At 34.2% G+C, this 16674-nt stretch overlaps 4 protein-coding genes and 1 non-coding gene across 6 annotated transcripts; 2 read left to right on the top strand and 3 right to left on the bottom strand.

Moving 5' to 3' along the window:
• Positions 1-578: 578 nt before the first annotated feature.
• On the top strand, positions 579-2899 carry LOC139858413 (probable methyltransferase TCM_000336). 2 transcript variants are annotated; one of them, XM_071847264.1, is made up of 4 exons: positions 579-658; positions 1187-1606; positions 1710-1982; positions 2476-2899. In XM_071847264.1, the coding sequence occupies exons 1-4, from the start codon at positions 584-586 to the stop codon at positions 2806-2808; spliced, it is 1101 nt and encodes a 366-aa protein (XP_071703365.1). In that variant the 5' UTR covers positions 579-583; the 3' UTR covers positions 2809-2899. The 2 variants fall into 2 exon arrangements, with proteins under 2 accessions (XP_071703365.1, XP_071703366.1); XM_071847265.1 differs by having other exon boundaries at positions 603-658; positions 1193-1606.
• A 1401-nt stretch (positions 2900-4300) lies between these two features.
• On the bottom strand, positions 4301-4382 carry TRNAS-AGA (transfer RNA serine (anticodon AGA)). The gene has a single exon. It is a non-coding gene; the product is annotated as a tRNA-Ser (tRNA).
• Positions 4383-5528: 1146 nt separating this feature from the next.
• On the bottom strand, positions 5529-9410 carry LOC139857429 (gamma carbonic anhydrase 2, mitochondrial-like). The gene is made up of 5 exons (XM_071846180.1): positions 9125-9410; positions 7942-8085; positions 7095-7220; positions 6842-6993; positions 5529-6123 (listed from the first exon to the last, which is right to left on the bottom strand). The coding sequence occupies exons 1-5, from the start codon at positions 9237-9239 to the stop codon at positions 5842-5844; spliced, it is 819 nt and encodes a 272-aa protein (XP_071702281.1). The 5' UTR covers positions 9240-9410; the 3' UTR covers positions 5529-5841.
• Positions 9411-11286: 1876 nt separating this feature from the next.
• LOC139856804 (syntaxin-112-like) lies at positions 11287-12394 on the top strand. The gene is made up of 2 exons (XM_071845510.1): positions 11287-11370; positions 11480-12394. Exon 2 carries the CDS (start codon positions 11507-11509, stop codon positions 12389-12391), a length of 885 nt encoding a protein of 294 aa, XP_071701611.1. The 5' UTR covers positions 11287-11370; positions 11480-11506; the 3' UTR covers positions 12392-12394.
• A 498-nt stretch (positions 12395-12892) lies between these two features.
• LOC139857580 (putative glucose-6-phosphate 1-epimerase) lies at positions 12893-16228 on the bottom strand. Its single transcript, XM_071846394.1, has 10 exons — positions 16071-16228; positions 15794-15913; positions 15411-15521; positions 15125-15176; positions 14822-14959; positions 14639-14737; positions 14434-14531; positions 14152-14259; positions 13674-13755; positions 12893-13107 (listed from the first exon to the last, which is right to left on the bottom strand). The coding sequence occupies exons 1-10, from the start codon at positions 16136-16138 to the stop codon at positions 13042-13044; spliced, it is 942 nt and encodes a 313-aa protein (XP_071702495.1). The 5' UTR covers positions 16139-16228; the 3' UTR covers positions 12893-13041.
• Between the last annotated feature and the right edge of the window lie 446 nt (positions 16229-16674).

The raw sequence follows: 16674 nt of genomic DNA, 5'->3' as shown, positions 1-16674 counted from the left end.
AATAGCACAAAGTTTTGGGAGGGTCATGGTCCACCCATGCCACCCCAAAGATCAGTCCGTGACTTAGACAGATAATTATGATATATATTGCACTTTAAATGACCATTTATGTAACAAAACCTTGTAATAAAAAGAATGTATTGTACTATTTTCCATACAAGTATGATATGTGATACTTTGTTTTATTATAGGTGTCCATTTTTTCTAATATATACTCATAAACTTTATTTTCTTTGTTTTTTCACTTATAAAATATCATCTCACTTTAAATTCTTTTGTTATTGGTTGAAATATAAGCGAATACTTCATTAGAATCAATCAAATATAGAATTCTGAATACTTGTTATGAGACATAAAGTAGTGGTACATTATAAATCTATCTATATAGCTTTATGTATATAGATACATACAATGATTAAAATATAAATGATTTAGGTTCCGAAGCTTTTGGGAAATGAATCAATGATGCGTGTGCTTTAGAATGATCAGGAATAGGAATGAGTTAGGGGATGAACCACTTAAAAAAGTCAGTATAAAAGGGGAAGAGGTGGTCACTCCATAAATCAAATCCACAAATACAAAAATGGATGTTGAGAAAATTTTCCACATGAATGGTGGACATGGTGAAAACAGTTACGCCCAAAATTCATCTCTTCAGGTAACACACTTTGCCTTGTTTGTCAAACTCATTATTATTAGATAACAACAATTATAACATTATAGTAGTTACTCCGTATAATTTTAGTTTGGAGTTTTCTAAATACAGTACATCCTTAGTTAAAGACTATATTTAATGACGCTTATGAACCTTGAGGTTATGAGTCAAGTCCCGTCGTGAGAAAAAAAATATACTACTTGTGCGTCTTGCTCAATAGTATATCGCGGTTGCATAACGTCTTGCGTATGAACCTTAAGAGGGGTTTTGCCGCTTAGCCGCATTACCTTCTGAGTGTGGGTTCCGTGGTTTGCTCCCGACACGTGCCACTGATATAGTCGGCTGGGTAACTCCACTTCTAGGAGGCCCCGTCAGTGACTCCTTAACTGTTTTTAAAAATAGATGAAATGTATATATATGTTTTAGATAGGTATTAGAAGATGAAATAATATTGAGTTAAATTAAATTAACAAGATGAGAATGAAGATCAATGTAAAGTTCTAACACTTTTTGTTTTATTTTTATGGCTAGAAAAAGGCTTCAGATATGGTAAAACACACAACTCTCAAGAGCCTTCAAGAAACCTATGTCTCCACAATGCCAAAGAGCTTGGGCATAGCCGATCTAGGTTGTTCTTGTGGCCACAACACTTTATCGACCATACAAGAAATGGTGCAAACCATCGACGAAACAACCCAAAAGTTCATGAATATCCCACCACCCGAGTATCGTGTGTACCTCAACGATCTACCCACCAACGACTTCAATGCCATCTTCAAGATCTTGCCAAATTTCTATAACGATTTGAACAAAGAAAGGCGTCTTCAAGGCCACAAAGTTATTTCGAGTGTGTATATTGCTGGTTATCCGGGCACTTTTTATGGTAGATTGTTTCCTGACAAATGTCTACACTTCATTTACTCCTCTTATAGTTTGCATTGGCTATCAAGGGTAGGTTTTTATTCATTTACACTATAACAAATTATCACATTATAATTATATTTTTTTCTTAATTACCTAAATTTTCGACTCGTTAAATAATGGACCGAATTAGGTACCTTTAGGGCTTTATGACAAGGACGGCAACTCGATTAACAAGGGTAGCTTTTACATCTCTAAATCAAGCTCCCCAAAAGTTTCCAGAGCTTATTTGAATCAATTCCAAGATGATTTTTCGTTGTTTCTTCGATCGAGGTCAGAAGAAGTACTAGCAGGAGGTCGAATGGTACTTATTTTGTTAGGAAGAGGTGATCAAAGCCATGTTGATAGGGGCAACTCGTTCCTTTGGGAACTTTTATCGCGATCATTTGCTATCCTAGTCTCTCAGGTGCATACTTTTCCGTTGATAGGTTATCACATACCACTAAACCATATATTAGACCATACTGTCGCGGATCTAGGAGTGGTAGTCGTTGGTATCACTGGTAAAAAAAAAAATTCTACTAGATGACTTATTTCAATGGTGTCACTAAAAAAACATTTACAGTATACACTAGTATCACTAGTTAAAACTCAAAAAAAAAAAAAAAATTACCAGATCGTGTATTTCATTGGTAGCACGTGCTACCGGTGAGGACCAATGGACCATATAGGTCCGCCCAGGACCATATATTGATTACTATAAAGGGTAGCCTTGTATCTATTTAATGAATATTTGATTACTATAAAGGGTAGCCTTGTATCTATTTAATGAATATGTAGTGAAGACTCAAGTTTAATCCTCATAGACTGAAACTTTTGAGCATTTTCTTTTTTAAAAGGCCTGAAGTTGATAATGATAACGATACACGTACTTTTGTTGATATATATGATTCGTATAGGGAACGATTGAACAAGAGAAAGTGGACGACTATGATGTCCACTTTTATGCACCATCCATGAATGAAGTAGAGGAAGAAGTTAGGAAAGAGGGGTCATTCAAACTCGATCATTTTGAAATGTTTGAAAATGAACGAAACTACGAACCGTGTACGAGCTATGGAACTGCAGTGGCAAGGACAGTTCGAGCAATTCAAGAATCCATGATCTCTCATCACTTTGGTGAAGAAATTCTTGACAATTTGTTTGAGATATATGGAAACTTGGTAGATGAAGAGACGGCTATTGAAGAAATTAAGCCCATAAGTTTCGTTATTGTTCTTAGAAAATTATGATGTCTAATCAGATGTAGCCAGTAACCATGTAGGTACTATTAACTATTATGTATGTTACATTTATGTTTAATTTATTTTTATTTTATTTTTTGGGTAAAGAGTTCACCCGGTGAAATTTCTTATAAAAAGACACAATATTTAGAAAAAAGTTCAGCACTACGTTACAAACCAATGTAGGCACAAGCCAGAAACCAAACAACTACAACGGTCAACATGACCCAACAACATAACGACCCATTAGCGAATATCCCAAATTTTCTTCATCCTCCTCACATGGACCGACTCTTTAAACTTTAGAAACATCAGCTCTAAACGAACATTGGATCTTGAGAAACTTGATCCACCGAGCAAACTTTCCCTTTGAAAAGCCTTATGTTCCTCTCTTGCCAAGTAATGTATACTGAAGCAGCAAAAACCAATTTAGCCACCACCACTCGAGCAACTCTTCTATGGGGTATAGGCACTAAGATGCTAACTATATTCATCCACTTATTCGATCCGATATGAAATTGAATTAACTGCTTTGACTTCTCCCATACCTCGTTCGAATACACACATTCAATAAACAAATGCCCATGGGAGCCCATTTGAGATTTGCAGAATACACAAGTAGGAACAAGTGCTGAAAATTATTAACGTGTCAAATTATTTATTTGTATTACATAGCGTATCTAAAAATTATTAAGGCATCCAAAGATGTTTATAAGTTTAATATATATATATATATTCTTATATTTACATGTCTGAAGAGACAAATAGCTAGATTTGAAGATTGACAAATCGAACCGAACAAATTGAAAAAACTGATCCGATGAACACCGCTATCACATCTCTTATAAAATGCTTCTCACATTAATATGCTTAGATTTCTCATTGTACATTATGCTTTAAACCACATATCACTTTATAATATCACAACTTATATTTACAGAAAAACAAATTGATATAGATAATAAATGTATATAGACATGTCTTTAAAAAGTGAAAATGCTAAACGTAGCCATTATAACTTTAAACATACTACATTTAAATTATAAACTCGGTTGAATTAGTTCTACGTGAAAACTTCATCAAACGATAAAGGCTCAAAAAACCTACATAACAAGCCCGAACGAACGACTGACCAAAACTAAGCGGCTAAAAGCACAATAAACTCAACGAACGTAGGGCTAAACAAGAACCTAAAACAACAAGCTCTACCAAACCCAAGACCGACTAAAACAAAGCTAAATAAACAACTGGTCATCCGACAAAAACAAACAAAAGAGGCAAGCAACAAATCCTCATAAAGCGTAAAAAAGAGGGCTCATAATCAAAACGACACAGCATGATTAAGAACCATCTTAATCTAGCCAAACCAACAAAACACAAACCATAAAAAGCAATCAAATATCTTTAACAAATCCCTAAAAACGCGATCAAATATCACAATTTATTCATTCATTCCATGTATTCATTAATTTGAAATCACAATTAATTTCAAAAATTTCATCGTGGACGGCAGGATTCGAACCTGCGCGGGCAAAGCCCACATGATTTCTAGTCATGCCCGATAACCACTCCGGCACGTCCACTGTTTTGTTACAATTTGTTTCTAAATACCTATTTTGTCATATTAGATAAATTTTTTTTTTCAAACAATTTATCTACATCCGTATCCCTTATGACGAATTTATGTAGCAGAAACATTAAATTGTTTCCTATCTCTGTAGTCTATCCGAAGCATAGTGCGCTATATTTAACGGATTTTAGACTTGCTACCTAATCAATGATGAAACTGTAAATGTTTATATGGAACCAAGTGGCCAAGGACCAAATGATATACCTTGGAATTGTCATATTTCGTCGAAAGTAGTTGCCTCATTAATTCCAACCAAAGCAATAAGGGGAGGTTTTCTCAAGAATTTTGTTGCGGTGAATAAAGGTATATGCCCTAAGCCACTTGGTTTAATCCAAAGCACACCGGGTACCCAATGAGGCAATGATGTGAGAAGAGTTTCCTCCTAACACGTGTGTAGGTGACAAATGAGAGTATTCGATGTCGTAATAGCCGTTCAAAAAAAAAAAATATAGCGTGCCAAAGTGAAGCCTTCTTATTTGTATTAGTATTAAGTAATGTACAAATCATCATCATCTCTATTTATAAGTGGTCAATGTGAAACATCCGTTGTAGACAAAGAGTGCAGCCACTGTGGGCTCAGTGTGTGGCATCGGCACGGGACACTGACGTAAAAGAAACTGGTTAATGGTTATGAAGCCTATGGTGGTAAAACATATACTGTATAAAAGAGCAGCCACTATGGGCTCAAAAAGATCTGTACTAATTGAACGAACTTTACGAATTGCATATCCATAGTGGCTCTGCATATCCATAGCTACCTCGACCCCTTTTATTTTCTTGCACTTACGAATAATAAGACCAACCAAACATCCCTATATGGCTATATTTGTTGACTCAGCTAAATACTCATAAACGACTAGGACCCTTACCAAAGAGCCACTTTCAGACGTGATACGTCAACTTACTGATACTAACCCTTAGGGGATAATAGGAATATTAGATTTAGACCCCAGCAATATAAATACGAAAAGGGCATACCTTTAATAAGTGGTTAGATAGTTGTGTCAATCGAATTTTTAACGACCTGATTGTATCCAAACACGGCTAACTAATCAGTGTATAAAAACATGTTGCAAGTCCAAGCCATCAGTGACAAAAGTTGAATCGTTATCGTTTTTATTTGTAATATCACAAGAGTCAGTTGTGGGTCAAAGAAACACAAACCTGATGGAACTTCATAAATACATGGATTTATGTTCTTTCATAAAGCATTTAAATCTCTCTTTAAAATCTTTATAAATCAGAACAAGATGATGGACCATTGACCATCCACCTTTGACCATAAACAACATACATGGCATTAATCACCCTCCATGATTAAGAAAATCTCTATCACTTTGAGAGCATGGCCTCAAAAAATTATTGGTGAAAAGTGCATCAAAATAGAAATTTCACAAGCCCAAAAAACCGACTTAAGCAGTGGTTTTTTGTGCTTTGTCGGGGAGGATATTATCGGGTAAGGTGAGCTCCACGGGTGTTTCACGGACCACACCAATCATCGAATCGTATTCTTCGTCTTTTCGTGCAAACTTCTTGCGCAACTTCTTCTCCAATTCGATTTCTTCGAAGCCCTTAGCATTTTCAGCAGCATGAACCATGGCCAAGTTACTGTAGTTGGTTGCCGATTGAGAAATGAAGGCTATTTCTTCTTCCGTTAGCTTCCTCATAAACTTGGCTGGATTTCCTCCCCATACCTATAAGCGACAATTATATTTAATTTATATTATTATTTAACTTATTTACCTTCTGTCAGAGTACATATACGTTTGCATGTGGTTGAATACATAAATGAAGTTGAGCTAATTATGCAGTTATGAGAAAGGTAGTAAAAAAAATTGCGAGTCGGAGATGAGTCGGTTGGGACCTTGGAGGGACGAGTCGAGGACGTGTTGGGCGTTGACCAACGTTGACTTTTAGTCATAAATAAAATTAAACATAGATATACCAAGCATAAAACTTAAATATATCAAAATAATCTAATTTTAGTAATTAATAAAATTTTGACTAACTTAGACCGACTCAAACCCGACTCAGCCCGACTTTGACCCAACTTTTTAGTGTTAAACCAACTTTTAAGCGTTTTTTGGCGAAATGGGACGGGGTAGTCTCTGAACCGACACATCGGCCGACTTTTACAACTGTGGTTATGAGCTGTGCATTAATTTTGGCGTAAAGCTCGTAGAACAAATATATTCTCTGTCAACTTATATTCTGAGGTAGGTACTTTTAACCATGAAATCAAATGTTAGAAATACTTAAGTTATCAATATTATATAGAGATACCTAAAACAAATGTAAATGTGTAATGTTATATCTCAATCACGTCAACTTGACCAATAAACTTTATTTTGCCAAGCAACTGGGTCGAATAAACTATTTAACAGAAAAAGTCAAATGGGTTGAAAATATCACCTCTCCAAATGGAATTCTTGTATTTTGCCTAACAAGGGCACCTGCAGCCACCATGGCATTTTTTTCAACATAAGCCCCATCGAGCAGTGTGGCCCCCATCCCAACAAACGCCTCGTCTTCAACCGTACATCCATGTAGAACAGCACCATGTCCTGTTTTTTACAGTTTTGACTATAAAAATGTGTTTTTAACTGAAAACTAAACAAGAGAGGTAGGCGTGATTCATATTATGCGAACAAAACGGTTAACTCACCTACGGTTACATTGTTGCCTATCGTTGTTGGCAAAACATTCCCGCTTATATTGGATTTGGCTACATGAACAAGAGCATTGTCTTGGATGTTTGTTCCTGATCCTACGCTGATACTGTTCACATCACCTACACACGGAGCTCATAATAAATAAATTAAAAAAATAAAAATAAAAAAAAGATAAGGGTGATGTGTGCATATGTTCTTGAATTCTATATTAGCAATAATTGAAACTTTCGTGTTAACTGACGTTTAAATTATTTTTTGCCTCTTTCTACATGAGGTTGCTCGATTCAAGACTCAAACTTGATTGCAGATGGTAATAAATCGGGAAACAGTTCATGGATTAACGATTGTTCATTTTCTCCTATAACGTGTTTACAGAGAAAATAACTAATTCTACACCTAAGAGTCCAGGTATATTAACACGAAAGTCAAATAAACAAATTGATAGCACCAAAAATAGATAAGTATGCCATTGAGAATAAAAAAAAAAAAAGTAGGCTTTACAATTTGTCTTCCCTCCTTCACAAGATAATGCACCGTTACCCAAAATCTAATGTTTAAGTGTAGGATTAGATTCAATTCTTAAATACTTGCATAATGTTATTCAAATCGCAGGTTATTATGGTATGAAGTAACCGTGTGAAACTTCTAAAAGTTATATTGAGCAAAAAAGTGTAATTTCCCAGCCTTAAAGTATATACATATGACCATGAACTATGTGTATCCATTTTTATTTCCCAGGAATCTCGACTCATTATATTACTTTCTGACAGTTCTACATTTCAAACATTAAGTAAAACAACAGACCACAAAATCAAGTAATTTTATCATGAATTGGCTTACCTCTAAGAACACACCCGTACCAAATAGACGAACCACGACCCACTTTAACATCTCCAATGACTGAAGCACCAGGAGCCACAAACGCATCTTTGTCAACCAACGGGTCTTTGTCGAATAAATTCATCAGTGTCCTGTGCTTAGACACTAAACACAGATTTAAGTTAACTTACAAAAAATAAAAATAGTAGATGTCGCAAACAAAAAGACAAACCCAAGAATATCGACCAGGAGAATGTTACAACAACAGAAAAGTAAGCCAAAACTTTTTTTAAAGGTGCAAAATTTAATTCATTACAACCGTTCCTCAACAAAGTTGGGAGCTACGATAAGAGAGACTGAATTTTTCACAAGAACCAACTGATTGTATGCTAAGAAGTTTAAGTTCTAAACGATAAAAAATAAAATACCTTTAAACATTGTTAAAACCACAACTAACATTTAATACAAGGTAACTCACTGTCACATATCTAATTCATATATTCAACGAAATATGACACGCTAAGATACGTATGGGTAAAGTACTGGTACGAAAGTGTCACACCACAGCCCAGTGGCCGAAACACTAAGGGACAGTGGGGGGCAGTCGCCCCCAGTGTATTTGCAATTTCAGTGTAAAAATTTTTGGTTTTTCGATTTTTTTTCCCAGTGAAATTAGCCCCAAAGCCTCCATATTTTGCCCCAAAACCTTCAAATTTTGCCGCAAAACCTTCATATTTTACCCAAAAAAGTTGCTACGTTTCCAAAAAAATCGCCCCGGGTGAAAAAAATTTCTGTTTTCGACACTGCCACAGCCCATTTCTGTAACCTGCAATGCTCTCATTAACAAGCAAGTTACTTGTTTGTGATTAAAAAACCTAAACCATACAGTTGATAGTTTTACAACTCCAAATTCACCTACTAATCTGAAGCCACCATGTATAACACATCGAAAAGCTCAAACTGATGTTCATAAGAGATCAAATTCATATCACAAACATAAAAACTGGCAAAAAACAATATAACCTAAATGCCCAATCTCAATTCAAACAAAAAGTACAGATGAGCCATCATTTCAATTCGAGCACTGTATAACCTAACTTCTCTTAGGCATTTCAACAAACACATAGAAGTCAACAGCCATTGAAAAAGCATTACAACAAATGAGTAGCCAAATTGAAGTGATAATGAAAGAAGATGAGTTTACCCTGTTCTTCGAAGAGGTGACTGCCTTGAAGACTGCAGCCGACACGATCAACTGCTTGACCAGCAGCACGGATCCAAGATCCAACGATGTAAATTGATCTACCTAAAGTACCCATTATTATTATTATGTATCAAGGTAAGAACCCTAATTTTAAGCTGGGTATATGTTGCTGTTTGCGATCCAGTTTAGGTGTTTCTTATGCTGAGGTTTTGAGGACAAAGGTGTGCGTTGAGCAACAAATTGGGGGAAAATAATTACTGAGATAAAAAACTCAACTGGCTCGAGTTTTACTGAGTTCATTCATAGATAGAAGTTCATTTTCAATTATACGTCAAAAAAGAATTAAATTTTTTTGTTAAACTGAAAATTGGTAAATAAAATCGATAGAAAGAGCTTATCCAAAACTGGATGATAAAAAAAATGAATACAAAAGCTTATCAAAATTTGATAAATGAATTCTAAAGTATAAATTTTATCACTTGTGAAATATATAAGTCATGAAATGTACAAGTGTACAAGAGATTGAACTTTAACACACTACTTAATACGAAGTATTTAGTTTTTTAACTATATTTTTCAAAGGATTATTAACCAAAACACCCATTTAAGGCTTTTGTATTCTCTTTGTTTTTTTTTTTTTTTCCTCTTCACAGGTCTTGCTAAAGAGTTGTGTTATATGCCCTTAAAATATACATTTGTCTCTACACCCTTTCATACTATAAAACCAACTTTTGTATCATTTATCAATTTTTGTAGGTGTACCTAGTTATACGACTCGCTTTGCGAGTCGACTAATTTTAGAGTGACTACTCACTTTACAGGTAGCACATAGTCATCGCGTATGAAGCTTCGTGGTTAGGGAGGGCTTAATTTCTTTTAGCTAGGTGACTTCGAACTAATGAATTCCGCTTTGCTAAGTTAGGCCTAACTATTCTACCACAACCCATGGTTGTCACTTATCAAAGTGTAATCAACATAGACTTTAATCTACTTCTACTTTAAGATTATTTGACTGACCAAAAGATTTACTGATTATAATTTTTGCTCCATCAAGATGCTTTTTTTTAATTTATGAAACAAACGTCGATATTCAACTATACAAACATAATGAAACTAGTGGTTTTATGTTGACATATACACATTATTGAGAGCAGGTTGGAGAACTCGGATTTTGGGAAGATCTCGTTTGGATATTTTTTGGGAGATCTCGGCATCTCGAAAAGATCTCGGACGTTGACTTTGGTTGACTTTTTAGTTTTGTTTAAATATAAATATAAATATATAAAAACATGTATATTTATATACATGTTTATGAGATTTACAAGAAAACTTGAGAAATGGGTGAGAAAATGCGTAAAATTACGAGATTTTATGAGAAAATCTGAGAAATGAGCAAGAAAATCCTAGAAATTGTGGCTTTGATCAAGTTTGACCTCGTTGACCGAGAAATCTCGAGAGATGGACATCTCGTCTCGGATGCCTTCCAAAAAGTGAATCTCGTGGAGAAATAACAGATTTACAACACTGATTGAGAGTTATGGTGCGTTTGATAAAACTGAATGATTAAGGGTTGAATGGTTCATAATCTGAATGATAATAACCTTTTTGATAATCATTTTTAGCGATTAATGTGAATGATGTAAAATTACCTTATTATCCTTTAACATGAATAAAAAACTATGATTAATAAGTGTTTTTTATATAATTTAAAGAGAATATGACATAAATTTTAGGTGTTTAATGGTTAAAAGAAAATTTCAGCTCTGAATGGTTTCAACACTCATTTTGAATCATTCAGCATCATTTGTCACTCGGAAGTTAGAAACAAACACTCTGAATGATAAATGATTCAACATTCAATGTTGAACCATTCAGTTAAAAGGTAAACAACCGCACCCTAACACCCTAAGATTGAGATCACTTGCCAATTCTTTAAATGTGCACTTTTGTTAGAGTTTCATAGTTGAGGGTTTATTTTGAAAATTAATCCGCCCCAAATGTTCATAACCGGTTCCTTATTCCCCGCAAAACTTAAATTAAACGGCTAATCACTTGATTTTTAATCAATTTCAAAAATCTTGAAACTGACACCCTTTAAAGTTCACCAACAAATACCAAGTCACATACAACCAATTTTGAAAACACACCCATTTCTGGTTTATTTTCTCTCGGTGATCACACACTCACAAACATTCAAGAAATCTTTGAAATCAATCTCTGATTTCAGTTTATACAAACGCATAAAGGTATGAACTTTTACTACTTTTCTCCAATTTCTTGTTTGATATTCGTATCCATCTATCTATACATTCTGTTATTACTTCTAAAAAGTATGAATCTTTCTTGAATTTTCAGGTTGGGTTTCTTGAAATTTTCAAGAAAATGAATGATTTGATGACGAAATCTTTTCTAAATTATGCGGAATTGAAGAAACAAGCCAAGATAGACATCGAATCAGAAGAACACGATATCGAATTAGGGTTTCAAGAACCAAAATTCTCTGCATCAGATGAAACCCATCTTACTAAATTCTTCCAAGAAGTTGATTCTATCAAGTCCACCATGGAAGAAATCACACAACTTTTCTTTGATCTTCAAACTTTAAATGAAGAAACAAAGTCCGCTCACAGTGCGAAAATCATTCGTGGGTTACGTGATCAAATGGAATCAGATATGGTTTCAGTCATCCGAAAAGCAAACGATGTTCGTGCGCGTCTTAAATCTTTAGAATCTGATACAACCCACAAAGATAACACTGCAGTGGGGAGAACTTATGCTTCGGTCACAAACGGGCTTAAAGTTAAACTCAAGGAAATGATGACCGATTTTCAAGATTTAAGGAACAAAATCGTTTCGGATCATAAAGAGTATCTAAAAAGACGATATTACAACGAAACAGGGGAGTACCCGGATGAAGAAATGATTGAAACAATGGTTTCAGGAAATGGGAAATTGTTCGAAGGTAAACAAGATTTGGCAATGGAGACTAAAGAAAGGAATGAAGCTGTGATGGATATTAAAAGGAGTTTGCAAAAACTTCATCAAGTCTTTCTTGATATGGCTGTTTTGGTTGAAACACAAGGTGAAAAGTTGGATGATATCGAAGATAATGTTGCAAATGCTGCAAGTTTTGTGAGTGGTGGAACGAATAGTCTGTTTTATGCGAAACAAATGAAGGATAAACAAAGGAATCATTGGTTGTGTTTGATTTTGGTTGTGGTCGTAATTATATGTTTAGTGTGCATCATCGCTGCTATGGCCTTCTGAAAAATCGGGTCACAAAAGATTATTAGGGTACGTGGATTCTTTCTGAAGTCGAGTATTAAATCTTTTGAAGACGATTTTGGGTTAGATATTTTGTATTTCCTAATGCTTTGTTAGGGTAAGTTTCGTTGTTTAGGGTGGTTTGTTCTTTTTGTTTTGGTCAATCGAGTCTAGTTATGTTTCAAGTTTTTCGCGTTTATGAGATTGAATTTGGTTAAATGAAAGTTATGGTAATTGGTTGGATTAGATGTTATGTGATCTGGATTTTGTTACTGCTTCAATTTCCTTATAAAAATGCATTGTATGATGGTTTTGAGATCATATACTTTTGATTAGTAATGAAACTGAACATGTTAAGTTTTGATACATAATAGAATAATACAATCAATACAATTTGTCTCATTTCAATAGCTATAAATGTATGGCACCTTGCTTTTCAGGTAATGAAAGTTGTAAACATTTTTTTATAACATATAATAAAAGTTTGTTAAACAAAATCACAAATGATTGAAAAAAGATGCATTACAAACAACAAATGTGTTTTTATAGTACATTGGTCATAAGTCTCTCTTTAAAATTCCAAAAAAAAAGGACTTGGGTCAGCTAGTGTTTGCCGGTTGTTGCGTTTAGCTGCTGTAGGTATATCTCATTTTTCAGCCGACGCTAAGTTGTTGAGTTGCGACCCATGAGTTGTCTGGCTCTAGATCAACATTTCCAATCTGAAAATTATGTAGAAATAATTATGTGTGTAAAACAATGGTAGTATTCGACTATTCGTTTCTTCTAGTATCATATCAATGAGAGTATAAGACAGAGAAGATAGAATAAACTGGACGTGGCGATTTCAGCCCATTTGTATGAAAAGGGGTCAATTTAGGTTGTATTATATTGGTAACAGATCGATTGATCAGTATTTGACTATTCGTTTCTTCTAGTATCATATCGATTGATCATATAAGCTATTAAGCTACATTAACCATTTTTATGAAATTCTGAAAAACGCACATCACAGTGATGGCAGCGTGGCCTAACGCTCAAAATCAATTTAAGTGACTTTGACAGGCACAAAAGATTTACTAATTTTGGCCCAAACCCATTTGGGTCGGTTGCCCACCACACCAATATTGTCACATGTATGTTAGTGACCAATTTAGTAGGATTGAAATAACTTTCATGAAAAGTAGTTCTTAAAGTATGCAAGTTATGTGAAATGGCACCTTAAGAAGAAAATTCTTTCTATTATTAGAAACTGGTTAACATCAAAAACACTAACATCTCGTATTACCTGAGCATTTTCGACACAGACAAAATCTTTGTAGCATGCTTCCATTGTCAAATGTGGATTCCACAGAACCGCATCTGCCCAACTGCATGAGCAAAAACAAAATGGAGTCAAATAAGAACAACGAGACATAAATCACTAGTTATGACAATTGAGCTTATTCGCTAACAGATGGATCAGTTCAGGTTATGTTTTATCACTAACAGATAAAAAAAACTAGCTTCTAGGGGAATGGCACAAACGTGTCAAGATTCGCCCAAATTGTACTTTTAGTATATAAAACCTTCCAAAGTGCAAAATTATTATTATTATTTAATACATAATTGTTGATATTTTGTATAAACTGTGTTCAGGATTAACCTGACCAACATTAACCAACACAAGATTTTCTAGTTCTGACCAATTACCCAACCCGGGCGGCCCATCCATTTTGCCACCCATAGAAACACAGAATGACACAGAAAGGTTATCATCAACTTACTTAGTATTCTTGATGGATATTATGTCACCCAAACCGTTATCCAGGTATAGCTCGTTAGCAGCACCAAGATATACACAGTCAACAAATCCAGGGTATGTCACTACGTCTCTGGATTTTACACAAATTAAAGTTGAAATGAGACCTCTAGTATCGTAAACTCAAGAAAAGCACAAACAATTAATTAAATAATTAATTCAATAACTGGAGTAATAGATACAAAAATCTACAGTACAAACAATTAATTGATTAATAAATTAATTAATTAGATTTAGTCTATGATACCTTTCCTCCTTACCCTCGATTGGGTTCTTAGGATCTGGATCCTTATTGAGTGTTTTGCACCCTTTTAAACCCCTTACTGATGCACCCGATACAGATGCCTACACACACACACACACACACACACAAAAACTAAATCTTTAGGTATTAACATACAAATGTGACACTAGTGGCAATATCTAGTCTGTATACAGTGATTAATACTTACACTGAAATACGTATGGAGAGCGGTAGTAAATGAAAATGGTTTTTTGTCAGTATTTGTGATTTTCAATTCAGTGGAAAGGCTATTCTTTTCCAGGGTGATCTGCAAAAGAAATTTAGCTGAAGATTCATAACAAACAAAAACGTTATATATCACAAATTATTTTATACAAACGAAGATGATTACCTTGTATAATGCTTGAAAACTGTAATCCCACATTGCGCGACTGTAAGGAGTATCCTTAAGCTCTAAAGTAATAACAGGTGATCCATCCACATTTTCAGAATCAACAATGGACCAGTCAGAATTCCTTGCAAATCCATGCTGTTAGCCAAAAACGATTTTCGAAAGTTTAAATTCAATTTAGAACAAGTGAGCTTTATTTATACAATTTCCACACGATATTTTAACAGATGGAACAATCTACTTTCAGATATATAACAAAAGGATAAGACTTATACGAAGACTATTGAAATCTAACAAGCCCACCTGTTGCATAGGGCCAGGTCCAAATTGAGGGAAACAATGCGGGATGCCTCCACTGTTCCAAAATTTCAAAGATCAAATGAAACAATAGGATTACAGTCAAAAAATGGTATAACCGAAGATATATCAAAGAATAGAAATTTAGTGACACAAATTTTTGAAGTTCAAACCAATTTCGTAATGCCAACAATTAACTAGTATATACGTAAAATAAATGAAATTTAAGATTAAATGTACAAAAACCGCAAATTTGACCACTTTCAGCATTCAAGAGTATAAGAAACTCAACCTTATCGGCTTCTGCCCGTTAAAAACCGCATCTGGCCGAACAAAAAGCAGATCCTTGCTTCCAACTTTCCAAGACGTAACACAACCTCCGTATAAGTAAAGCTCGGCCTCACTAACAAACAAGAAGGTATTTAGTCTCATAAATTGCATAACACAAGTCAACATCCTCATATAGATCTCAAAAGGTAAACTCGGTCTAGATTGCTTTTAATCACATTTCAAGATCTAAATGCACTAAACCACTAATCTCATTCACAGGTATGCACATTCCAAATAGATACAAAAACCACATCAACATAACAACGTAACTGGATCATCCACTAAACTTTATATATCATTTATTCAAAATTAACATATCATTTAATCATTATCTACAAATCATACCTTCCATTTGAAGAGGTTAACACAACTTTAGGCAAATTCCCCAATCCTTGAGTAACATTAACTCCCAAAGTTGCAGTATCCTTATTCGCACTTGCAAACGCCATACCTCGTCTATTATATCTGCAATCAATCAATTAATCAATCGCAAAATCACACTAAATTCGGTCAATTTTTTTTATCAATATCAAATTAAGGAGTATATAGATATAACTTCAATTAGTCTCGATATTTAATCAATTTTAAAATTTTAAAAGAAATAATTAAAGGAGAAGCTGACCGGTTGACCCGGGGAAGCTTAATAGAAGTTAGGGCAGGAAAAGAGCACGTCATGGATATTGCCACCATTATCGGCTTTGAAATAATTACACCTCACGAATACACACACGAGTTGATTTGTTTTTGTAAGTGAAAGAATGGATATGATATTTTTTTAGGTATTGAAAAAAAAAATGTCGTTATGTTCGCTGATGGATTTCGAATATTCCATCCACAAAACACCAACTACACCACACTCCACATACTGGATCTTTCAGTTAAGTTGTTATTTTTACCTGTTAAATTTAGTAGCAAATTTAAATTTATTATTAATATTAATTATATATTATATATTATATTTCTGAAGGTAAGAATTATATTATAATTATTCTAATTATATTTATTATTATTTGTTATATACTTATAACAAAATTTTGAGCCCGTACGTTACACGGCTACTCAAAAACCGTTTAAAAATCTGTTATATTGTTAGTTTTTCTGTTTCTTTTAACATGCAATCTACTTGAGATTTTCTTGAGTTTGTTATTTTGTTATGCAAATATTGTTGGCACGGCTCGATGATATTTATTACTTTGATAGCCAGAATAATCACTAAGTATATATGC

This window comes from Rutidosis leptorrhynchoides, chromosome 7 (assembly GCF_046630445.1).
Source record: "Rutidosis leptorrhynchoides isolate AG116_Rl617_1_P2 chromosome 7, CSIRO_AGI_Rlap_v1, whole genome shotgun sequence".
NCBI classification, from domain to species: domain Eukaryota; kingdom Viridiplantae; phylum Streptophyta; class Magnoliopsida; order Asterales; family Asteraceae; genus Rutidosis; species Rutidosis leptorrhynchoides.
Note: the sequence above shows the minus strand (reverse complement) of the source record. Positions and strands in the feature narration are given on the sequence as shown.